A 25,545-nucleotide genomic window follows, 5' to 3' on the forward strand; every position below is an offset into this window, starting at 1 on the left:
GTTTTGGCATACCATCGCAAGAACAGTTTAGTGAGGACATGAACATGCCGCAGTTCGTCTGCCCGTTTGTTCCATTGTACCCGCGTTGCTGTTATGTTATGACCGAAAGATGTGTGGAAGCAAAGGTTCAGGTGCGCAGCGCACTTCGGTGTTTGTGATGCCTAAATCGGAGCAGTTGACAGTACATGGATCTGTAGCATTTGCATTTAGGAACTAAACCAAAAAAAGAAAATTTGATGAATTTGAATCTTTTTGCGATGATCGTGTGTTGGAGATGTACGATTCGTCTTAGGTGGCAGTTGAAGCTCCTTATCGTCAGAGAAGCAGCCTGCAGTCGCAGAACCAAACTAATTTAGGGACTATTAGATAAATTCAGAGAAGTACTAAATGGGCTAGCAGGTCAAATTGAGAGAACATTTTAGCATCCTCGGCTCCGGCTACAGAAGCATGTGGAATGCGAACGAAGTTTTTTCCCCCTAAAAGAAGTGTCGAGTCATTCCTTCGGAAAAAAAAAGTGTTTGAGTGATTCCTATCAGTTAGGCCAGACACGTGGAGACGTGGAAGTGGAACAGCGCCACTCCCTACGTGGCCGTGACGCGGTCCGCTCAAAGTCCACGGTGGACCACTTCACCACCCCGCCGCCCCCCCCACCTCGTCAAGTCCGTTCCGTTCTCTCCCACCACGCCGCACCCGATCCCGCCGCCTCCGCCTCCGCCCCAGGTGGCTTGCACCACCGCCGCCGCACCGCTGCTGGGCCGCCCCGACCGCCGAGGACGCGCGCCCCCGATCCGGCTTGCGGCGCGCGGCCGCGCCCACCCGGATCTAACGGTAGGTCGGTCGCTCGCTGCCGCGGGCTGTTGCTCCGACCGCTTGGGTACGGCTCGCGGCTGCGCACGCGGGGAGGTGCGGAGCCTTCGTTAGCGCTCCGAGATGGCGGCGCCGCCGGCGAGGGCCCGGGCCGACTACGACTACCTCATCAAGCTGCTCCTCATCGGCGACAGCGGTCAGTGGCTTTCAAAGGCCCCCCACCACTTAAACCTCTCGATTTGACTCGAGCCAGATCTGAACGCGAAATTCAAATTCAGTTCCGGTTCGGCTGGATGCACTGCATGCCTGTGTTGGGACGGGGGATCCGGGAGGGGGGGTAGAGGGAGCCGGCCAAAAGCCCGCGCTGTTTAGACGACGACGTGGCAGTTACGAATTAGATGAGGGAGCGAGTTGCATTCGTGGATCCGGTGATCCCACCATAAATAAAATAACTGAAGAAAACTCACTTTCGGGCGATGGCACCCTTATAAATTTGTAACGAAGTGATCATCCAAGCTCACGCAAATGCAAAACATGACCATATCTTAGTAGTTGATTTAGCTACTGCAGTAAGACTGGTTGAGGATTGAAATAACTCGATTCCAGATGATTCGTGATTGTTGCTAGTGCTTGATTTGATGGCAAACATCCCTTTGTAATTGTCTACCTCAAATAGTTAGTGGCCTTAATATTCAGTAATGAAAGTGCCAAAGATTTTATAGCTGCCTTTTATGTATGTCTGGCTATTCACCTGGATATTCTCCCTACTCTTTTAGCTTGTAGCTGCTTATGCACATGGGTTCAACCATGAAAGCATTACTTGTGCTGTTGAATTACAATGAGTCAACAAGCATCTAATATGATCACATAGCCATAGATCGTGAGTTCGTCGCTCAGTTCTAAATTGTGGTAGCTACTGCTATTATCTAGCGATGGCTATGTTACTATTTTGTCCAAAACCTCTAGGGAAAGTTTTGGAGTTTCTTTTAATTGTAGTCCAAATTAATTCTTGTTGATAAAAAATGAGTATTATCTTCTGCACATGGTATAAGGCACAACAGGTATACTTTTTGGCATATTTGTTGCCGAGAATTGCTTATTCACTCTTTTATCCTGTCAGTTATGCCGAACTGGATAAGATGTTATTGTTATTAGTACAGTTCTACATTATTTATGAGCTCCTGATTCTAACAATTGATGTTTCACTAACCTTGTTCAGTGAACCAAAACATATGATTAGTTGATTACTAGGTGTATATTCCATCTGTTGCTATGAAATTTTTGTGGCATGCATTGTTTCAGTAAGGAGTGAAAGTGTGAAGTACTATCACATTGTGTTCACTTACGAGAAGAAAGAATTGTCTTTTTGTTAGGTTGCACAACCTTCAAAAACTTAGCTGGTAATGTATTTATTACCTGTCCAGCATTATGGATGGGATTTTTTTTTTGGGGGGAGTTCTCATGACATGTAAAATTTACTGTTCAACTTTGTTAGTGTTGTTAGCAAGTATGGTTAGGCAGCAAAAACTACTTTCCTGAGGGAGTTCTAGAGTGGTGTGTTCACATTACAGTGGTCCAAACGGTATTCTGCTACATGTAGCACAACATGGTGGGAAGAGTGACATTGTTGCTTGTTCATGGATTCACATGCACTACTCTGTTTGTCCTAAAACTAATGGCTCTGTATGTTCCTGATCTTTTTAGTACAAATGACCTAACCAACTTAAAGTAATCATCGTGTAGGTGTTGGGAAAAGTTGTCTCCTTTTACGGTTCTCAGATGGCTCCTTCACCACTAGCTTTATCACTACCATTGGGTAAGCACTGTTAAAGTGTAAAAAGAGTTGTTTTTGAGTGGATCATTATTTCCGTAGGAATGCCGTTATTTGGATGGTTCTAAAATACTTTCTGTTTTATTCTTCGAAAAGGATCGACTTCAAAATAAGAACAATTGAGCTTGATGGTAAGCGCATAAAGTTGCAGATCTGGGATACTGCTGGCCAAGAACGTTTTCGAACTATTACAACTGGTACGCAATATGCCTCATTTGCTGTGGAGTGGAACTAAGTAGGTTTTTGAACTATTTATGGTGAAACTATTCTGAAACTGTAAACTTTTGACTATGCAGCCTACTACAGGGGTGCAATGGGCATTTTGCTTGTCTATGATGTTACCGACGAGTCGTCGTTCAATAGTAGGTATTCTTCAACTTCAATCAACACTTAATACAGTTGGTTTCCTCAACTGACCATGGTGTTATTATTGACAGATATAAGAAACTGGATTAGGAACATTGAGCAACATGCTTCCGATAATGTGAATAAAATTTTGATAGGCAACAAAGCCGACATGGATGAAAGCAAACGGGTATTTTCTTTTCATCTTTATTGTCTCTCACATTTCCTGTCCAGCTTATTCTGCATTCCTATTTGAGAATTTTTTGTAGTTTAATGTTCAGTTTAAGATGAAAAAATGGGTCGTTTTAGTGATTGTAATGAATGGAACTCCATGTGATAAACTAGTGCACCTCTAATGGTCATCGTGAGTTTATTCATGGCCTTGTCTTTTTAAATGACCTTATTGTTTGAATACAGGCTGTACCAACTTCTAAAGGGCAGGCTCTTGCTGACGAGTATGGCATCAAGTTTTTTGAAACGGTTAGTTGGTTTTTGACATTTCTGCTGCTAGCTATCCCTACACCTATTCTAACTTGAAGGAAAGAACTTGATGGGTGCCTCGTGATTGTTGTTTCTGCAGAGTGCAAAGACCAACTTGAATGTGGAGCAGGTTTTCTTTTCAATAGCAAGAGATATCAAGCAAAGGCTAGCGGAAACCGACTCAAAGCCAGAGGTGCAACTTCAATCTTGTTCTTCCTTTTAAACTAACTACTCGATGCTGCGGCGAAAACCTTAACGAGTAAGATATTCTGTGGTTTTAGGAGCGTACGATCAGTATTAACAGACCTGAGGACGCATCGACACCACAGAAGTCGGCTTGCTGTGGGTCCTGAGTGGGTTCTGTTGTCACACGGCGGATAAGATACTGGTGACACGATGCTTGTAATTTACCCTTTTACCCTTTTCTCTGGCTGTCATCATGTGCCTTAATCACAATTGCTTGGGTTCAGATTTCACTGTGAACAATTTTAGCTGAAACACTGGTAGAAATGCAAATGGTCTCGACTCAATGTTCTGGTGTGTGCAAAACTGCAGATCTATTAGGAGACCATTTCATTTCTAATCAATGTATAGACATAATTTTATCCTGGTGGTTGTCAAAATGCTTGCCAAATTGTTACAACTAGTTTGACAGGCTGATGTTTATTCTCAACAAATGCTAAGGTGAAACGTATGACTAACTCTGGAAAAGACATTTGCTGGAAGCGGAGTAACGCTGCTTAATTTTGCGGGAAACAGAGTAATCCGTTAATTCTAATGTTTGTCCCACTTGCTCGAGTGGTCATGGATTTATCATCATACGTCGGTTTCAGATTGGCGCCCGCCGTTTACTTGTGTTGGTTCGCTACATGTGAGCAGCATATATATACATATATATGAAATGCTGGTGAGTTCATCTCATGGGTGGTCAAGACTGAGAGCGACCAGCTCTGTGAGAGGTGAACAGTGTTTAGTGGAGAGGAAACCGGCTCCCGTGAACAGTGTTTTGTCTCGAGGAGCCGGACTCCGAGTCTTGCCCAAAACATTTTCTCCTATCTTTCACTGGGAGCTTAAGTTTAGATTAGGTGTATGCTGTGCGCTGCTATGGGATAAAACAAATTTTCTTTGCAAAAGTAAATCATGAATAAAAATGCCAGTCACCCACACCAAAATATGTTTGTAGCCATGTTTCCGACCATAATTATTCAGCTTGCACATTCATGCATTCAAACACAATTAATATTAACTCTAAGAGATATGTCATGTGAACAAAACCTGGACGTAGGAGCCACCTCGTACCCTTCTACTATGAACTTAACTAACCTTTTATGCCTACCAAATACTTAATGTTGAAAAAAAAACACTCTAATCATCATATATAAATATCCCTTTCTATTTACCTCTCTTACAACAAATAGTCGAGTGGTCGCGCACAGCAAAAGAAAAAACTAATCCTTGCAGCATGTACAAAACATACAAATCAATCGATGTATGAATCTACACAAGTTTACATAATATTGGTTTTATTTGCATATATAATAAAGCCACTGAAAAACAAGATACATGAGAAGCACCAAGGACGGCTAAGACTCAATATAGAAACATCATTGACGCGGACCTGTTGCTTCTGCAACTCCGAGCCGAGCAGTGGGTTTGTTCATGCATTGGCAATGTTGTGTGCCTGCTTGACCCCGTGTGATCATGCATCGTCCTCTCATGGAATATGTTAGATCACATGTCAAGAAAAAATAAAGAGATATTATGGATTGATGTAAAGGTAACTCATGTCAACAGCTAATGAAAATCAAAGTTTTGTAGCACGATATTAAAATTTCTCGGGAAGATGAGATAAATCACTGGTCCTATAAAGATTAAATCTCTTAATTTTCTAGTCAAAATACAAGCTCTAAGACAAAAGCACCTCAAATTTGGACAAGACAACAATAGAAACAAAATGCTTAGTTATAATTAACTAATTATAACTAAAGTTCGGACAAGCTTTCGCATAGGATACAATTAGATCTTTTATAATTTTGTCCTACCAATGCACATGTAAAGATATAACTTAGCTGATCAACTAATGCAGCATGTGCTCTCAATTTCGTTTGGAACCCACAATAAGCACAAACAGAGCAAAAAAAAAGGTTGGATTTCTTGGAGATAGCCTAAAACCTAGCTGATTAGTGTACCTTGGTGTACTAAACCTAGGATGGCTGGTTATCCTTTCCTGGTTTAGGCCATGGTCACGCAAAGACTATATCAACACATAGATGTCATAGTCAAGCTCACTCCATTCCATACATGGACAGCTATAGAAACTTTATCCCAAATTTGCAAGTTCAAAATAGTTTACTGGTATAAAATGGATTGGGTTTTTATAGCAATTGTCGTCAGCTCCAGCTAAAACAATCTAAATGCTATCGTGATCCTACCTGAAACCTGGGGATCATGTATGCAATATGGTCAGGGTACCCTCTTTGAGAGAGACCTTCCTCAAAAATCACAAACAGTCAAATACCTTAATTTCGCTGGTCGTTTTAGATGTTTCAGCCTTCCTCCTCCCTCCTACCTCAAGAAGAAGAGTATGTCAACGCCGCTAGCACCTGTCCTTCCCATCATTGGCCCTGGATCACATAAAGTTGGAAGATGAACTGATTGATGCACCATGTGTGAATCTGATATTGGTTCCATAGCATCCTCACTAATTTGAGTTAAAATTAATATGCAGACAGTCTGATATTAACAGAAAGCCAACACAATATGACATTATACATAAATTTTATAAATAAATTAAAAGAGAGCAAACAACTTATGTGACAATTGAACTGTGTAAACATTTTTTTATTAGGATAGTAATAGTACATACTCCATAGATAGGTGACTTTGGCAACACCATCATCATCAAAAAAGAGAGGAACAGAATAATTGATGGTAGAGATAAGAAACATCAAAGTATATTTAAGCAGAATTGAATATTGTGTACCACAAGTTCGCGTTCTGGTGCACTATCCCAGGCTAAAACCTCCTGTGCTTGTTGCAGTATCTTTGAAAACCATTTTGTCAGGTTGGTGCTTTGATTTACAAGAATGGAAAGTGAAAATTTGAGCAAACTGACACCTTTGTGAGGAATACTTGCGTATAAAAGAAAACATGAATACCAGTTGAGAAAATCTAAGACAGCACTACTTGTGAGTTTACATAAATTTCAAAACAGCACCTCTAAGCAAAGTATGTTGCAAGGCACTGTCAGACTCTGTTGCAGATCAGGGGTGGCAGGTTTCAGATTACATATTCCAAACCATATGTTAATGCAGTTTGCATCCTGCGGAGTGACCAAACCATTTGTTAATGCAATTTGCATCATGTGGAGCAACCAAAAGCTATCCACATAATAACAATAGATATTATAAGGGAGCAACATGGTGTGCTAAATAAAAACAGCAAAATGACAGAGTGACCACCTTCAGAAAGTTCTGACTACAAAGATAACAAGTATGAGAAGAATAAGATAAATGTTTTTCTGCAACATGCAATCCTTACTCTATGTTCTAACCAAGTACAGATGCTTAACCGCTGCTAACAGTTCAATTTTTCAACCAGTTGTCCTGCAAGTTACCAAAACTGGGTCTAAAAAAACAAGAGTGATATCACCACCACTCATATATGCAAGCTGCATAGTTATTCAACGATGCACCATATTCATTCATGTCATCTAAGCAATAATTACCAGAACTGCATCTAAACAAAAAAGAATGCTATATCAACTACTCATAGCAATCAGAAATAATTAGTGCCATAACATTCCCCTAGAAAATTACATACTATCTGAAGTACACTTCAACACTGTCTTTCTGAAGGCTGGAGTGCATACTTTTTTTCAGAACTACAAATTTCAAAGCCTACATTTGTACGGAGCAATACACAAGAGGCAGGTCGGCAGGTGCTTACCTCAGAAGGCTCGGATCACCACCAATCTTGACGGCAGTATTCAAACCACTATCTCATGGACCAGATCGTCCCATGGAAACTTCAAGTAGGTCAAGAGCACGGATGATCTAGCGTCATATTAAACCTGTCAAACTAATACAATCGAGAATGACATTTCATCGAATGGTTCACGCACAATCGGGGACGATCAGGCGACGGAAGAGAAGAGCACTTGTGGTCCTGCGCCAGAGGAAGGCGGCTTGAGCACCACACGCCTCCGCTGCCAGTATTTGGCGGTGGTAGTGGCCGTGGAGTTCTTGGTTCATCAATATCCATGAGAAGAGAAAGTCAAACGAATTTACACAATCAGGTTGTGCAGTGAAGCCTAGGTGAAACATCACAGGAAACAGATTAGTGGCCTAACAGAACCAATCATTCCAAGAACACCAGTACATCACGTGAATTCCCACCCCAGAGACACCACTTAGTCAAAGTCTGCACGAAATCTCATAATCTTTTTTATCAACATCAAGATGGGATCCCCCTCAACATCTACCAAGAGCTACAAAGACAAACCACGAATTGATGCATAGAGACATGACGAATCATTACAATGCAGTAGTCATTTCAGAGAGACTGGAACTGTGCGATTAAACATTACAACAACTTGTGAAATTGCAATGCAGATTGCTTATCTGAATTCAATGTAAGTTAACAAGGATTCAGAAAGTAACAGCAAAGCCAGATGCTAATTGCTAGACGAAGCAACCAAAACCCAACCACCGACTTGCTCTAATCATTGAAGTTCTGCTGCGATTTGGGAGTCAGATTGGTACCTGGAAGCTCCAGATTCCTTTGTTCGTGCTCCCCAAGAGCAGAGAGAGCCAAACGGGCGAGGCGCGCTCAGGTTCCGTGGAGGCGCTGTGGGGAGTCACGGTGAGGAGGGCGGCGTGGCGACGTCGTCCGCAGCGGTAGCGTGGTGGGGAGGGCAGCTTGGCAACGTCGGCGTTGCGGGGGCAAGCGGCCCGAGCGAACTTCCCAGCGCGGCGGCGCGGGACGGTGGGACTGCGGACCGTCTCAGGGAGTCAGTCGCGAGGTAGAGGGTGGAGCGAGTGGGAGGCCGGCGTGAGGGGTGCACGGGGCGAGGGGAGCACGGGGGATGGCGGCGGCGTCGGCAGAGAGGAACTGCCGGCAGGCGCGGGTGGACGGGGACCCTCGCAGCGGCACCTCGTGGTGGCGGGATGGCGGGACGGCGGGGCTAGGCTGGGATGGGATGGCTCGACGACACGATGGCGGCAGCTCGGACCGGCTCGCGGGCTGCGGTGGCGTGAGGGGGAGCGAGGGGGAGCGCTTCGGGGCGGAACGAGGGGCGAGCGCATCGGACGGAGGGGGCGAGCGGATCGGAGCGAGGGGTGCGGGTGTCGCACGGCAGATGTACTAAGGCCTGTTCGGATCCAAGAGATTGAGAAAGTGCAAAATTTTTACTCTTTTGTACTTTTTTTTTTACTTTTGGATTCAAACACCTGAAAATGTAAAAGGACAAATGCTACCGTAATTTTGCTAATTATGGATTAATTAGGCTTAATAGATTCGTCTCGTCATTTAGTCCTCATCTATGTAATTAGTTTTTTAATTAAACTATATTTAATACTTTTAATTAGCGTTCAAACATTTGACGTGACAGGAATAAAAATTTTACCATTTACCTTTTTGCCATTTGCCCTTGGATCCGAACAGCACCTAACGGCTTGTTTGGGGAGAGCTCCACTCCAAGGTCCACTCTACCAACTTCACTTTTAGCTTCACTCCATCAACTTCAAAAATATTACCATGTCGCTACAGTACCACGATGCTACAATGTTCCAGCTATTTTTTTTGATAAAAATTGCCATATCGGAGAGCCAAATAGAATTGTTCCAATTAAAAATATTCCAATAAAGGTCGCACGAAATAATATAAAACTAGTTAGACCAATATAAACTAGTTCCAAGCAAGAGAAAGGGCGGTGGCCAACTTATCACGAAATACATCCATAGTCGGACGTTGATTGCGAATGTTGACCCATCGGATGCAATGATGAAACGGCATATTTGTTGTATCTTTCTGGTATTGTTGGTGTGAAACTAGAATCACGATCAAAACGAGCGAAGTCTTCGTCCTCACCTCCATGCTCCCGGATGAAATTATGTAAGACCATAATTGCCACAACAATCATCTTTTGCTTGTACATAGGATAGCAAGGTATCTTGAAGAGAATCGGCCATTTCATTTTTAATAATCCAAATGATCGCTTAATGACATTTCGGATGGATGAGTCCACACGATTGAATCTTTCCATTGTAGTTTTAGGTTCCGTACCTCTGTACCATTCCAGCGTACAGTACCTTTCACCCTTGTACGGAGCGAGGTACCCAGAATGGTTAGGATATCCAGCGTCCATAACATAGTATTTGCCTATACATAGATAGGAAAACAAGTTTAGCACATATTATTATTGTAAACAAATATGGTTGTAATCATGATTAACACATGGTACCTTGCGGAGGACGTGGGAAGAATGTTTCGTCCATTTTGATTGCATTGTACAGAACATTTGTGTCATGTATAGCTCCCGGCTGTCCCGTGGAAACATATGTAAAGCATATATCAAAGTCACGTACTGCTAGAACATTTTGAGTAGCTACACCGATTTTTCCAATATATCTTAACTTGATCATCAGGTGTGAGAGAGACTCGAATATGAGTGTTATCAAGTGCACCAATGCAACCTTTGAAGTGTGGATAAGCACATCTATCATCTCTTATCCTCATATGGGTAGTGGGAAAGTTTGGATTTTTTGATCTAATGAAATCTCGCGCCATAGCCATCAAAGCATTCAGAACCTCATCAAATTTTCTACTAATGGTTTCTCCTGATCTATTTTGACATCTTGAATTTGACTCATTGCCACCACACGTGTATAGGAATATTGCAAGCACCATATGCATAGAAGATTCGAAGCCATACCTTTGCACCAATAAATTATTTAGATCCATAAATATTTCCGTGCTCATACAAATATATCTATAGCATTCACCCGGAGTGCGAAATATCTCCAAAAGCCATCCCATAACGCTAAGGGTCGATGTCCTTGGTGGATTTTTAGCAAGATAAAGATCGGTATACTTTAGTGCAATCTCACTTGCATCCAAAATAAGATTCAAATATTGATCGCTTTCATCAGAAGATTCATCACTGTCACTTACAATTTCCTACAAAGGATTTGGTCCTCACAAAAAAATTAGATACAAAGTTCAAATGACACCAAACATGATAAAATAAAATAGTTCAAATGACATAGGATACATAGTTCAAATGACACCAAACATGATAAAATAAAATAGTTCAAATGACACTAAACATAGTTCAAATGACGCCAAACACTAAAAGAAAACGACTAGATATCAATTGCCATATTTGTCATTGTACTTCCTGCTAAGCCAATTGAATTTAATCTCATTTGTCGGAATGGTCATGAACATTTCCCGTTGATCCTTCTTCACAAACAACTCAGTGGCAATGTAATGCTCATTCATATCATAGCCTGTCCCACATTCTAAAACAGCATCCATGACTTGTGCGACAGTAATTTCACCAAGCTTTTTTGATGTAAAAGCGGTGGTGGACTCGGATATCTTGGTCACTGCCTCTTGAATGACAAGTGCTGTGCCTACTCTAGATTTCTTTAATTTATCCGGTCCACCTTGTGCTCTTTTCTTTGGTAGAATAATGGAAGGAGAAGGGGTAGCCTTTTCAAGCTCCTCGTCACCAACAGCACCGTCATTGTTTATCTCATCCTCACCACCACCATTTTCGGGAACATCATAAACATCATCTTGAGATGGAGGTATGATGGGGTTAGAACTCAGAGGATTCCAATGATCAGATTCATCATTAGTGATATCGCCGAACATAATTTTCATGTCTTCCTCATTTTGCAATGGTCTCTTCTTGAACTTGCCGCTTCCTGGAATATCCTGAAATGTTAAAAAAATGAGATCAATCATAGCTAGAAAAAATAAGTAAGAGATCAATGATCGGGCTAGTAAAAACAATAATCTCACCTTCTTTGTCGTCTTCCACCACTCGTCATCCATAACAATCTCACCAAGGGCATTCCGCCCCAATCCGGTTTGCTTCAATAATTTTTGCCATGCCACTAAATCAGGCTTAAGCTTATCCCACTTGTTCTTCAATTGCAGCTTGGTTGCATGAATTCCTGTCATTTGATAAAAGCTTTCTGACACCTCCTCATAACCTACTGAGTTCAAGTGGGTGTTCGGCCTATTGCCCTTCTTAACTTGTTTGGCAAATAACGAACATATGATTGCAAGATTCGTGTCATTCCAATCTATTGCATCACCCTGACCATGATATTACAAATAACATTTCAAGCATTTGCACCACTACTTTTTAATTTTTGTATCATTGAAACAATGGTAATAAAATTACCAGCATGCTCAATTTGCAAGACATTGAAAATATGGTAAAGAAAATTTTCGCACATACCGAGCCTCTTACTTTCCTTTTCCCGGCAGGATGTTTCTTGGCTTGGACAGAATCATCATCGGCAGCGGCTACTCCATGTGCATCAGCAATATCTTTTTGGCTAGCCCCCTACCGGCAGCGCTTGTTCCCCTGCCGCCCGGGCTAGAGCCCCTACTAGCCGCGCCAGGGCCACGTCCCCGGCCGGTGCCACGCCCGCGGGTTGCTGGATGGCCGCGGCCGCGCCCGGCAACCTCGCTGGCCGCGGCAAGTGCCATGGCCGACGGGATGAATTGGGCCACGGGCCCTTGAGGAAGGAGCAGAACCTGTGGTGCCATGGATTGGAAGAAATTGTAAGTGAGAAGAAGAGAAATTGAGGAGATCCACAAGGGATTACACATCCATACCTAGATGGGGAGGAAGGTCATCTCCAGTAGGCTCCATTTCGCTTCAAATCACTGGCCGCCGGCAACATCTCAGGGGAGGGGAGGGGGCGGCGGTAGGGTTTCAGGGGCGGCGGCGTGTTGAGGGGAAGAAAAAAGGGGGCGCAGGAAGGGGTGACGGGATGAGGAAAGGGATGAGTCTTTTTTCGCGAATATGTAACCAGTGGCAATAGTGGATAATTTTACCCCAACTCCATGAGAATGTTTATAACAAGTGTTTTTGGAGCACCCCTTGAGGAGCTCCATGAAAAACATGGAGTTGGCCCCCAACTCCAGATTTTCTTTTGGAGTTTCTGGATCTGGAGTTCCTGGAGCTGGACGCATTTGGCAGGGAGTTCGTGGAGTGGAGCTAGAAAAGTTAGAGTGGAGCTCTCCCAAACACGCCCTAAGGGGAGCGACGAAAGGATCGCACGGGAGGTAAGACGATAGAAAATTTTATCACCGTTAGCTTATTTTAATAGTAGATAAAAAAATTTAGCTTCTTTTTGGGGACATCTCTCTGCCGCCACTTTTTATATATATGCATTGAAGTTGAGAACCACCCATTCTACGAACCTCCTAGATACCTTCTCCTCCACCCATCCCCTGCAGGACGCACCACCCATTACTTAAGGCAGGGCAGCATGATGCTCCTCTCTTCCCCTTTTGTTATTACAAGCGAAGAACAAGCACCAAGCAAGTATGATCGGAGCTAAGGCTAAGCTCAACATGACCGACCTAGGTATGTCCCTGGTAGTCGCCTTCCTCCTCCTGAGCGGCGCCGCCGCAATGGAGGGGATGATAGGCTACCGCGCGATTGACGCCGACGAGCCGCCCGGCAAGAACCCGGCGCTCTTCCACCCCGGCGACATCGCCAACAAGTACACGCGCGGCTGCGAAACTAGTGAAGAATGCAGGGGCAAGTGATGGTCAAATATATCGAGAGAAAGGGAAGATGCATACATGCAGATGGCAGTCCTATGACCTTGCATGCTACTTTTGCATATTTTTTTGTGTTTATTACATTGCTTTTCCATTTATTTTTAGGAAAAAGTTTGGTTTTTTATTGCATGCGCATGTGGTTGCTTAGATCATGAGCATTGATCGTTGTGGATCGCGCTTGGTTTTAGCTCGCATATTGTTTTGCTGTGTAGGTGCAACCATATTGTTTTGCTTTGTAAGTGCAGGCATATTTTTCTTATGAAATCCGAACTTCATAAGGAAAACAAAATGGCTATGCTGGCCATCCACTTTTACATTATCAAAAAAATAACCATATAGAACTTCACCACGCCTTCCATTTTCCAGTTTATTTGTTGTCTATAAGATTCCAAGTCTTTTTTTTTGATCCAGCTACAATTCTATTTTTTCTTGCGCAGGTGCCCAACTTCTAAGAAATGTTTTGCATATAATCCAATAGGTAAAATTCTTTCTTCCGACGAATTTTAAGTTGTCAATTCAATTTAAGTTGAAATCAATGGTTATATTTCTAAATTTTTACCGACTAAGGTAAAAACACTTCGATACAAGAGGTGCAAAAGATTAAAAAATATAAGGAAAAGTAAAAGAAGATAAGACCCAATGCAATATAAGATAATGTAATATGATTCATATTGCGGGAAAACACAAGTGCCAGTTTAGTAGAAAACAATTAATGTAACTTATTTTCTCTTTACCTCGGACCACATATTGGATGCTGAGCTAGAGCATATCGATGCTCGGAGCAAAAGAAAGGCACGCATGGGTAGATAAAAGCACTGAAGTGCAAGATTATTTGTGTTGCCATATCAATAAATATTAGATTTCATAAATCTTGGATCCTTTTGCAAGTGGTTATAGGCAATCTAATAAATTGCTTCTCCGAGAATAAAATATCAAACCATTCTTCTTAGATCCTATCATTTATAATTACTTGACGATCTTCCGTATTACCGAGGAGCAGCTAACTATAATTATTATAGTCGCAGAGAATATAATACTTTTCAGAAAATCATTCCCTCGGTAGAAAATCTTGTTTCATGAAATGAACGAGGCATGCTTAAATCAAATAAACAAGTGTCTTTTTTAACTAAAGAATCTAGTAGGGTTTTTGGCAAATTAAGCTCGTGTCTAGTGTGGTTTTGAAGTGGCACGTGAACACCAGCAAAACCCGTTCACTCCGAAATCCGAATAGCGAGAAAGGGAGCTCGTGCCGCACCCGCACCCGCCCTCGCCCGCAGTTCACACGACGCATCAGCCGCCGCCGCCGCCAGAGCACAGCGACGTCCCCGCCGTCTCCCGCCGCCGGGCCGGTTCCCTTCTAGCCGCCGGGGACCATGTCGAGTGGCCTGGACATGTCCCTGGAGGACCTCATCAAGCAGTCCAAATCCCGGCCCAAGTCCAACCCCGCCTCCTCGTCGGGGCCCGCCCGCCGCGCGCCACCCCCAGCCCGCGCGGCGCCCTACCCGCCGGCCGCCCCCAAGGTACGCCGCGTTGCGCCCCGCGCCCTCCTTGGTCCCCGGATTCACCTCCGCCTGAAAACCCTAACGCCGCCTGCGCCGGCGCTGGCCCGTGCCCGCCCAGGCCCACCGCGCCGCCGCCGACTCGCCCTACGGGGTCTACTCCGAGCACATCGCCACCATGGCCGCGGTCGCGCCGCCGCAGCCGGCCGCCGCGAGGTCGCTCGAGACGGGGACGAAGCTGCACATCTCCAACCTTGACGCCGGCGTCACCGTCGAGGATGTCCAGGTGCTACCCGTTCTCCTGTTGCTTGGCAGTTCACTAAACAAATTGGCAATTGGTTCAGTCGTATTGTGCTGTTTCTGAAGGACATAGTCTCACTGTTTGTGTTATTAAGTGAGCTCAGAGATGCTGTACTTTCATGTGAACAATCTAGCCGTACTTACCAAATTCTGTTTGATTGTTGTAGTCTTAGCTGTTTGTGGTAATGCTTTTGTTTTGAATCTTTGGTGACATTCAGTCAGTGGAGGAATGACATTGCACTAATTTCCTTTGGTTTGGACTATGCTAGATGCCCTTAAGCTTTTTCAACTGGGTTGGCTTATCACATATAAAGTGTGCTTGACTTTGGGTTGGGGAATGGGTGGAAGGAGATGAAGGAAAACATGGTTGGGAGAGTAGAGAGGAAGTTGAAATGAATTCTCTCATTTCCTTTCCTATTGTATTCTGGTACATAAAGCTCTTGTTCTCTTGGTTGGGTGGTTGTATGGCTCACGCCTATATGTATATTTAACATTCTAAATACTGGTATAAGTCACATGTACATACACATACTTTTGAATGTCATACTTTCGTAATTTCTGCAAATTCATTGTTAGCCTTCTCTAAATCTTAGCTTTTTCTCTGAGCATATAATCGTGATTGATGTGATTGCAGCTGATCAATTATGTTGTTCTGTTTCATCAGGAACTCTTCTCAGAGGTCGGTGAGCTCAAACGTTATTCGATGAACTATGATAAAGATGGGACATCCAAGGTTTATTGTTGACTGTACTATTTCTTTCACTATTATTAGCACTTTCTTGTTGTGGACTTCTTTGAGACCTTCATTTTCTTAGGGAACTGCGGAAGTTGTCTTTGCAAGGAAGGTGGATGCTTTGGATGCCATCAAGAGATACAATGGCGTTCTACTTGATGGGAAGCCAATGAATATAGAGCTCATTGGAAACAATGCCGAACCACCTCCCATGCCACCAGTAATACACAACCGTCCTTTGCAGAACTATAATGATATCCATAGCAGGTTGGTCAGACCAAATTCTTTTGTTATCCGTCGTTTTAAGTTCGTGTTAATTACCCTTTTTTATGGTTTGAATTGGGGGCAAAAACTTGTATGAGTAAACTTTTTCGATAAGATTACTTCATAGTACTAAAGGCATGCTGCATCAAAACCAATTTGGATTTTGGTCAAATGAGGGAGTGGGTGAATCTGCAAAGAAATAGATGTTTCAGTTCCATGCATTCAATGATGTTTGGAAATGTGCAAAAGTATTTACTTCAGACCAATTTAACTAAGGTTATCATTTAGTTTTACTGACATCGTGTCCCCCTACTCTCAGTTCTACAACTGTTTTGTTTATCCTACTGCAACTCTAAGATAGTAAGAAGATATCATTTGCAAGTATCGGAGTTGGCTAGAAATGGTATAGTGTTATGGTCGCTATTGTTGCTTGTAATGTAGCTCTGTTTTAGTTCGTCATGTTCAGACTTCAAACAATCAACCATGTTTAGAAAAAAATGCTTTTGTTTTTTCACGTGGCCATTCCTGCCTGTAATATAACTTGTGCTTTTGTTCATCATGTTCAGATAATCAAATCTATTTAGAATTGCTTGACGAGTTAAAGTCCATGTTTATGAACATGGCTCTAATTATTCATCTCTTTATTAGGGAACTTCGATCCATAATAAAAGAGTGAGGGTATTATGAAATTTCCTGTCTATTGCGAGAGATATGAGAGGCAGAAGAGCCAGTTTTTTGTGTGTGTGTGCGTGTTTTGGGGGGGGGGGAGTACTTGTGGATAAATGAACAGAACTGAAATAAATAAATTTAAGATTTAACTAAATACCTACATAGAACTGCCCTTTTTTTTTTAGCTTGCTGTGTTAGGATTGTACTATAAGAAGCAACAGGACCTTTTCATTTTATCATGGCTCATGCTAGAATTGAGGGGCTGGGTTATCTGGTCAGGAAGTATATACAACTAGTCATTTGCTTTGATTGTTGATCCACCTAAATTATTTGTACGTGCACTGTGATGGAACAGGATTATTTAGGTGTGCAACTGCGTTCTGGAGTACCCAACAATTTGCACATGCATCTTTTGCGAATTTTTTTGAGACCTGTATGATTTGATTTTAAAAATGTTTTCTTACATTTGGAAATGCTTTTAACATGCATCACTATGCAAGGCTGGAAAGTGAAAACTAGAAATGGCAATGACAGTTTTTCTCCATGTCCTTCCACCCGATATACAGCAAGTCCAGTACCACTGTTGCCCCATCCCTCCACTGAAGAACATATGTTTAGTGTAGAATTGTAGTACCACAGTAGCATAAGACTGGTTCCTGCAGTAGCAATAATTGTTTCCTTCGTTTTTGTATTCACCACAACTGGAACCATAGCGCCATCCAAGCCAAATGAAAAAAAAAATCCATCAAACACCACAGGTGGTTCATTCTTATAGCCTATAGGTCACTAGAGTTGGTACACCAGGCAAATGCTCTAACAGCTACTTCATGTAGGAAATATTCGACTTGCCAAGAGCAAACAATACTATCCTTGGTACCAGGCGCATTCACCTTTGAAAGTTTGTGCGACATATGTCAACTTGCATGCAGTTGGGAGTCGTGTGCTACTGTGCTGTTTAAGGATGTTACAAGAATGAATACTGTTAACCTGTATAGACCATGCTAACAACATTTTAGAAGCTCTTCCCTCCTATGGTAGCTGTTATGGTGCTTCTTATATTGTTAGTGATGGTATGGACCTTGATAGCTTGGGTGCTACATATATTTGGTCGCACAAGTGTATGTACAATGATGGTGCAACACAGCCAATTTTATTCAGGTCATCTGGTGTACTAACTACCGGGGGATTAAGCTGATGAGCCATACGATGAAGCTTTGGAAGAGGGTTATCGAGCATCGCCTAAGAAGATTGACAAGGGTGACCCAAAATTAGTTTGGGTTCATGCCTGGGAGGTCGACCATGGAGGCGATTTTCTTAGTACGACAGTTGATGGAGAGATATAGAGAGGAGAAGAAGGACTTACACATGGTCTTTATTGACCTAGAGAAGGCGTATGACAAAGTACCGAGAGACGTCATGTGGTGGGCCTTGGAAAAAAACAACGTCCCAACTAAGTATATTACCCTCATCAAGGATATGTACAAGGATGCGATGACTTGTGTTCGAACATGTGATGGCGATACCAGTGACTTTTCAATTAAAATAGGACTACATCAGGGGTCAGCATTGAGCCCTTATCTATTTGCTTTGGTGATGGATGAGGTCACAAGGGATATACAGGGTGATATCCCTTGGTGTATGCTCTTTGCTGATGATGTGGTGCTAGTTGACGAGAGTAGGGCAGGGGTTAATATGAAGTTAGAGCTGTGGAGACACACGTTAGAGTCGAGGGGGTTCAGACTGAGTAGGACCAAGACCGAGTATATGATGTGCGACTTTAGCCCGACTAGGCATGAGGATGGGGACGTTAGCCTCGAAAGTCAAGTGGTGGCCAAGAAGGATATTTTCCGGTATCTAGGATCAATGCTTCAGAAAGATGGAGACATTGATGAAGATGTTAGACATAGAATTTCAGCTGGTTGGTTGAAGTGGCGGCAGGCTTCGGGCGTCCTCTGTGACAAGAAGGTGCCACAGAGGCTAAAAGGTAAGTTCTATAGGACGGCGATTCGCCCGGCGATGTTATACGGTGCTGAATGTTGGCTTATAAAAAGGCGACATGTCCAGCAACTGAGTATAGCAGAGATGCGTATGCTGCGTTGGTTCTGCAGGCATACAAGAAGGGATAGAGTCAGGAACGAAGAGATTCGAGATAGGGTCGGGGTGGCACCTATCGAGGAGAAGTTGATTCAACATCGGTTGAGATGGTTTGGACATGTACAACGGAGGCCTCCTGAGGCGCCGGTGCGTAGTGGAGTTTTAAAGCGGGGCGATAATGTAAAGAGAGGTAGAAGTAGACCTAGACTAACTTGGGACGAAACGGTTAAGAGAGACCTTAAGGAGTGGAATATCGCTAAGGAATTAGCTATGGATAGGAGCGCTTGGAGATTAGAAATTAACGTACCTGAACCGTGACCTTTGTTACTTTTTGTTTAACCCCTAACTCTTCCTTTGGCTTGTGCCCTTTTTTGTTTCTTATTCTTGTTTTCTGTGGGTTTCATCTCTAGCCTACCCCAACTTGCTTGGGATAAAAAGCTAAGTTGTTATTATTGTCATCTGGTGTGGTCGTTTCCATCCCAGCTGTCTGATGCAATTTTGGTACTAACCCACAATGGGTCCCATCCATCCGTGATACAGCATATATTTGCATGCATCACTGGTGATATTCCCACCGTGTAGTCATAACATTCTGGCTATTGTGTTTGCAGTGTGCCTCAAAACCAAAGAGGTGTTCTGCGAAGAGCACCTCAAAGCAATGGTCGTGGTGGAGGCAGTCAGAGCAGTGGCGGTCGCGGACAGGGGAAAGGCCGAGGGCAGGACCGGAACCGCACGCCCCTATCCGCGGCCGATCTTGATGCTGAACTGGACAAGTACCATGCATCGGCAGTGAAAGAGAAATGATGCTCCGGCGTTCTGCTTATTTTACTGGCGGGGAGGTGTTGAGGTTGTGGCTTTGTTTTAGAAGTTTGAGGTTGTTACTATTCTAGCTATAGTGTTTTGTACTAGATATTTTTTTCGCATAGTTATTGAACCATTCAGATATCTTGTTTATGCACTACGATTATGGGGTGGACCATAATTGATCCAGTTAATGCTACATCCAGGATGTAAGTTAATGCTAATTTGCAGCCCTGCAGGCACGGTTGAGAACAATTGCAAACCAACGGTTTCGTCTGTGCTACTCTGGCTCTAACCTGATGCTGGATCTGCTGTACTTTAGGAGGTGTTTTATTCCGGAGGCCTAAATTTTAGCCTAATCACATTAAAGAGAATCTTATCGTATTAAATAAAGTCTAATTACAAAAACTAATTGTAGAATTTTTTGATTAATTCACGAGACGAATCTAATGAGATATACTAATCCACGAGTAGTGGAGGGTTATTGTATCATCACTGTAGCAAATTATAGATTAATTACACTTATGAAATTCGTCTCGTGGATTAGCACCGATCTGTGAAAAATTTTGTAAACAGATTTTATTTAATACTTCTAAATAGACTTTTTGATTTGATACACTGACCCTTCGGAACCAAATTGACCTCAGAAGTCAAGTTGACCCTGAATCCCTGTGTTCTGCGCTGTATATAGTTTTGCAGTTGTCTTACATATTTGTATTATGTCCGCAACGGTTTCATATTAGGGGTCTGTTTGACAGAGCTAAGAGAAGCGGAGCTGTGCTAATCGGTACTTTGTAAGTGATACTCTGCAATGGACTAAGATGATGGGTGCATAAAGTTTATCTTAGAGCATCACTTTTTAACCATACAGCCACTTCATCATATAGAGAATTGCTTATGGTTGGATCTCAAGAAATAAAACCAATATTAGTGGAACATGTTTTCAGAGAAATTTTAGGAACACAAGCTTTTAGTTATAGTTTGTTGAGATGATGTGTAGCGAAGACTATCGATTAGTTGTGCGGTGCAACAAATTATATGGTTTATTCCCGTGTTAGTTGGATACCTCAAAAAAAAAGATGCTTGTGGTAGTTGAGTAAAATCCGGTCTAGTAAAATCTAGATTGCTGATCCAAACAAGCCCTAGGTGTACTCAACAGGCCTGAAGTTCGGTTTCCTTATTTGAAAACCTGAACTAATTCATAAAAGAGTAACACAACTAATTCATAAAAGAGTAAATAGGCTCAAAGAGGAGAATAATTCAGTTACTTTCGTGATCTCAGTTCAGAGATGACAGTGAGCTTAAATGGTTCCTAAAACGCCGGGACAACCTGGCCGGCAACAAGACGCAGCATAAACAACGAACTAAACAAAACGAAGCAGAATCCTATTTTACTGGCTAAAACCATTCCTATGAACAAGATCGAAAAAAATCAACTGAAAAGGTAGAATAAAAATTGAGGAAGCCACTTTGTAATCCCTGCCCTTCGTTGTCACTCAGGAAGTGACAATCAAAATAATTGTTTCGAAATATGACTCGAAACAGAGGAAATGAAACTTGAAGAAATGATTCTAATGTCACCACGCTCTAACGAAACCCTAACCTATGATCTTTCTAATGGCACCAAGCTATGATTCTACCTAACCTATGACCTTCTTCTTCCTGCTGACACGCTCACATAACGTGTTTGTGAGGGAACACGTAGATGGGGCTCCTCACGTGGTGCCTCCCGTCGGACCAGACGACGGACGCCGACGCGCCCATGGTGCCGTTCACCGGCAGCAGCGTGCCGGAGACGCTCACCTTGAAGCTCAGCTTCTTCGTGCCGGCGCTGAACGCGAGCTCGTCGGGCGTGACGGCGACGTCGACGCCGGGCACCGTGGTCACCGTGGCGCGGTACACCGAGTCGGCCGGGCCGACGTTGGTGACCGTCCGGGGGAACTCCGCGGCGAAGCCCACGCCGTAGTTGAGCACGGGCACGGTGATGGACGGGTAGTTGAGGTCGCCGACGGCGCCGGCCCTGGCCCCGGCCGAGCAGGCTGCGGCGGAGGCCCTCCTGCCGGTCATGGCGGCAAGCTGCGACGAGTTGTAGCCCTGCGCGCAGAGGAAGCCGACGTAGTCGCCCTCCGCGGCGTCGTACACGAGCCCCGGGTACCGCGCGCGCACCGGATCCACCTGTCCGGCGCCGTACGCGAGCTCGGCCTCCGGCTCGCCGGAGCCCATCGGGGTCGCCGTGGTCATGAGCGCCGACTGCACGGCGGCGTGCGACCACTCCGGGTGGACCGACTTGACGTACGCCGCCGCGCCCGTCACGTGCGGGCACGCCATGGACGTGCCCGAGATGATGTTGTACCTGGTCCTCCGCTCGTCGACGTCGCTGCCGGACAAGGTCGCCTTGGGCGTCCACGCCGCCAGGATGTCCACTCCAGGAGCGCTGATGTCCGGCTTGAGGACGCCGTACGTGACCATGTTAGGCCCGCGGGACGAGAACTCCGCGACGCTAGGCGCCGCCGCGTCCTTCACCGTCACGCTCTTCTTCACGGTGGCCATGGGGTGGCTGCGGCGAACAAATCGTACGCGCATGTCAGAGCAAGTCGTTCCCGGCTAGTTGAAAGTAACGTAATGGTTGCCGGCCATGGCTGGCCGGCGCCGGCGGCAGCTGACCTGGTGCTGTTGTAGTAGTCGATGATGTGGTTGAACTCCTTCTGCATGACGACGACGATGGGGATCGCGAAGGAGAAGGCGGTGTCCTTGTCCTCGTCGGCGAACATGTACACGATGGCCCCGTCGGCGCCCGTGCGGCTGATGGCTTCTGAGCTGATGTAGGCACCCTCGCCGCAGAGGAGCACGGCGCCCTTGTACCTCTTGCCGTCGAGCTGCTCGTGGTCGCAGCCGCCGGGGTCCATGAGGAGCGACGGCTTCCCGAGGTTGGGGAAGACGGTGATGGCGTTCCCCACGACGCGCCTTCCGTTGCCGAGCACGAGCTCGCTGATGATCCTGCGGTCGGTGAGGGTGGCCGCGACGGAGATGCTCCACGGCGCGACGTTGCTGACGGAGCCCAACGTGGGCCCGCTGTTGCCGGCGGAGACGGAGACGACGACGCCGCGGCGCATGGCGTGGAACGCGCCGATGGCCATCGGGTCGGCGGCGTAGTCGAACGCAATGCCGGAGCCCAGGGACGCCGAGATGACGTCGACGCCGTCGGCGATGGCGTCGTCGAATGCCGCCAGGATGTCCTCGGACGAGCAGCCCTCCTCCCAGCACACCTTGTAGACGGCCAGCCTCGCGCCGGGCACCGCGCCGCGGGCCGTGCCGCCGGCGAGCCCGCCCAGGCTCGCGCCCGCGACCGCCCGGCCCGCCGCCGTCGACGCCGTGTGCGTGCCGTGGCCCTCCCGGTCCAGCACCGACAGCGTCGTGTTGCCGCCGTAGTACGACCGTGCTCCGATGATCTTGCTGCGACGGCCAGATCATATTTCAGTTAATTCAAATAGATTATAGATGTATCTGTTTGATGACTAGGCGATCGATGAGAATGTGATTGATCAAAATGATAGATACTGTACGTACTTGTTGCAGGAGGTGAAGTTCTTGGAGCATACGCCCTTCCACTTGGTGGGCGGCGGCGGGAGGCCCTCGTCGGAGAAGGACTCGGAGTCGGGCCAGATGCCGGTGTCCACCATGCCGATGATGACGTCGTTCTCGAACTTGAGCCGGGTGGCGTCGTTGTGCTGCGGTACGCCGAGAAAGTCCCATGACCTCGTCGTCTGAGGCCTGTACACCACCTTCTCGTGGATGGACAGAACGCCGTCCATGCCTGACAATCCATCCAATAATCAGCTAGTGTTAGACAGAAATGATCAACTTCATGATCAGGTAGATTGATCTACACTTGCAAATAATAACTAAAAGTATATATAGATTGGATCTAAGAAGATGAAGTTGCTAGCTGCAACCATTTCGATCTAACACTGCAGCATGTATGGAAGAAGAAGATTGTTTACCGGCGAGCCTGTTCTTCTCGTCGTCGGTGAGCCTGGCCGCGAAGCCGTGGAGGATCCTCGAGTAGTGGTAGACCACCCGGTCCGCCGCACTCGAACTGAACGAACACAGCAAGTCACCAAGTCATCATCAGAGCTACTGCAGCATATATATACTTGTACAAAATGAACAACTAACTTACCTATCGTCATCGAGCACGCCGGCGATCATGTCGTGGTGGTAGGACGCGATGGCCGCGCCGGCCTCCGCCTCCGGCAGCTCCGCCGTCGCCGGCTGCCTCTCCGTGAACACGACGTACACCTGTACGCCGCGCGCGATAACAGATTCAGATCAGATACGCACGCGCTGATGGCCGGACGAACTAGCTAGCGGCGAAGATATAATGCAGACTGGAGCCCGTGACGATCGATATGAGCGCTGACCTTGGTGCTGTCATCACCGTGGGCGCCGGCAGCCGCGGCGATCCTTGCTCCGCCGGCGGCGGGGTTGTGGACGGCGGCGGCGTGGCAGAAGAGCACGCTGAGGGCGGCGAGGAGGAGGGGCAGCGGCGACGTGCGTGTCGCCATTTTCGCTGTACGGCTGGGTGGAATGGTTACGTGATGGTGCCGGCGTGTATTTATGGTGGTTCGGCCCTCCGGATAAGTGAACAACCAGGCTGATATTTTCAGGTAGTTAGGATCTACCAGCTCCTTTGGCAAAGCTTTTAAACAGTTTCAAAAAGAGTTTCACATAAAGCTGTGTTAAAGGGATATTTTTCCAGCAACTTCATCCATAAAGTATTTGGTAAAGCTATTTTCAACTTACATTGGGAAGAAGAAATTGGAAATAGTAGTTTCGTCTAGCTTCTCCTGCAGGTTCATATTTCGCTAAACGATTCTGAAAATAGTTTCAGCTTCAAAAAAAACTGCTTGAGGAACCGTTTTAAAAGGCTGAAGCTGTACCAAAGGATCTGTTGTATTCTCGGCTACCTAACAGAACCGTGGCAGCTGCCTTGATCTCCTCCCTCGAAACATGCCATCCACGCCTAAGATGAGCCCCTAGCTTCTCCGACCGCACTCTACCTTCTCCAAGCTCCGTCATCCTCTACTCCTGCCTATGCTGAGCTCCCAATGACCTCGAGTTACAATAATGGTGGCCGTCGCCCTCTTCTTCCCTCTCCCTCTCCCACCTTCTAACCAAGCAAAACGGGTTAAGTACTGTTTCTTCCTCCTCCTGCCAGGTTCTATTTTTCAGTAATGCATTGTAATCTGTTGAGGCAATAGTTAAGCTAAAGTTCTAGTCTGCTATCTGTTGAGGCAATAGTTAAGCTAAAGTTTTAGTATTGATGGCCAAATACTAGTCTCGTCTTTAAAAATTTTCTAAGGCAAGCAGGGGTTGTCTTCTAAGGCTTCATCAGCACTACGTGGCTTACCAGAATTAAATCATCCATATTTGATTGCGCCACCAGTTTATGCCTCTTCCTTGTGAATTCCGGTTTGCAGCCTAGTTTTATGCCTGCTGGTCGCTTGCTGTTCAAGCACGGCACCAGAGCACCTGGACGAACAAAGGGAACAACTGCAGAAATGTACAATATGTTACGCAACACCCACTGGAACCGCTGATAGCTCTCACTCTCGCAGCACAGGTTCAGAAGCCTCCAGCAACACCTTGTTTAAATGTTAATCATCTAGCATCATCCAAACTTGGTCATTTTTGCGTCATTTGAACACTCAACGCTTGGCAATTTAAAGTTCAAATATTTGATATAATTTTGTTCTGAAAGAAAACAAGTATCTGCATGGAATGAACCATAAATGGGGCACTCCAGCTTGTTTTGCTGTGCAATGAGTCACGGTGCATCTGAACAACAGTTTGCAAAAAATCGCCAGTTTTGGACTCGAATTTACAGCAACCTGACATAACAAATC

The 25,545-nt window shown here is 45.1% G+C and overlaps 3 protein-coding genes and 1 long non-coding RNA gene across 7 annotated transcripts; 2 read left to right on the forward strand and 2 right to left on the reverse strand.

The window, feature by feature from the left end:
• Window positions 1-109: 109 nt before the first annotated feature.
• LOC112880620 lies at window positions 110-8,814 on the reverse strand. 4 transcript variants are annotated; one of them, XR_003226374.1, is made up of 5 exons: window positions 8,227-8,814; window positions 7,412-7,775; window positions 6,681-6,785; window positions 5,082-6,087; window positions 110-328 (listed from the first exon to the last, which is right to left on the reverse strand). It is a non-coding gene; the product is annotated as an uncharacterized LOC112880620 (long non-coding RNA). The 4 variants fall into 4 exon arrangements; XR_003226376.1 differs by lacking the exon at window positions 110-328 and having other exon boundaries at window positions 4,904-6,087; window positions 7,412-7,706; XR_003226373.1 differs by lacking the exon at window positions 110-328 and having other exon boundaries at window positions 4,904-6,087.
• On the forward strand, window positions 626-4,109 carry LOC112880619 (ras-related protein RABE1c-like). The gene is made up of 8 exons (XM_025945338.1): window positions 626-1,003; window positions 2,551-2,623; window positions 2,735-2,835; window positions 2,935-3,000; window positions 3,076-3,173; window positions 3,401-3,463; window positions 3,564-3,656; window positions 3,745-4,109. Exons 1-8 carry the CDS (start codon window positions 931-933, stop codon window positions 3,814-3,816), a joined length of 639 nt encoding a protein of 212 aa, XP_025801123.1. The 5' UTR covers window positions 626-930; the 3' UTR covers window positions 3,817-4,109.
• A 5,669-nt stretch (window positions 8,815-14,483) lies between the features above and the next one.
• On the forward strand, window positions 14,484-19,894 carry LOC112879428 (THO complex subunit 4B-like). Its single transcript, XM_025943675.1, has 5 exons — window positions 14,484-14,799; window positions 14,900-15,064; window positions 15,743-15,811; window positions 15,894-16,078; window positions 19,450-19,894. The coding sequence occupies exons 1-5, from the start codon at window positions 14,653-14,655 to the stop codon at window positions 19,640-19,642; spliced, it is 759 nt and encodes a 252-aa protein (XP_025799460.1). The 5' UTR covers window positions 14,484-14,652; the 3' UTR covers window positions 19,643-19,894.
• Window positions 19,895-21,223: 1,329 nt separating this feature from the next.
• LOC112880805 (subtilisin-like protease SBT4.9) lies at window positions 21,224-24,204 on the reverse strand. The gene is made up of 6 exons (XM_025945554.1): window positions 24,061-24,204; window positions 23,820-23,938; window positions 23,641-23,735; window positions 23,207-23,453; window positions 22,304-23,092; window positions 21,224-22,196 (listed from the first exon to the last, which is right to left on the reverse strand). Exons 1-6 carry the CDS (start codon window positions 24,202-24,204, stop codon window positions 21,314-21,316), a joined length of 2,277 nt encoding a protein of 758 aa, XP_025801339.1. The 3' UTR covers window positions 21,224-21,313.
• Between the last annotated feature and the right edge of the window lie 1,341 nt (window positions 24,205-25,545).

This window comes from Panicum hallii, chromosome 2 (genome assembly GCF_002211085.1).
Source record: "Panicum hallii strain FIL2 chromosome 2, PHallii_v3.1, whole genome shotgun sequence".
Lineage (NCBI taxonomy): Eukaryota > Viridiplantae > Streptophyta > Magnoliopsida > Poales > Poaceae > Panicum > Panicum hallii.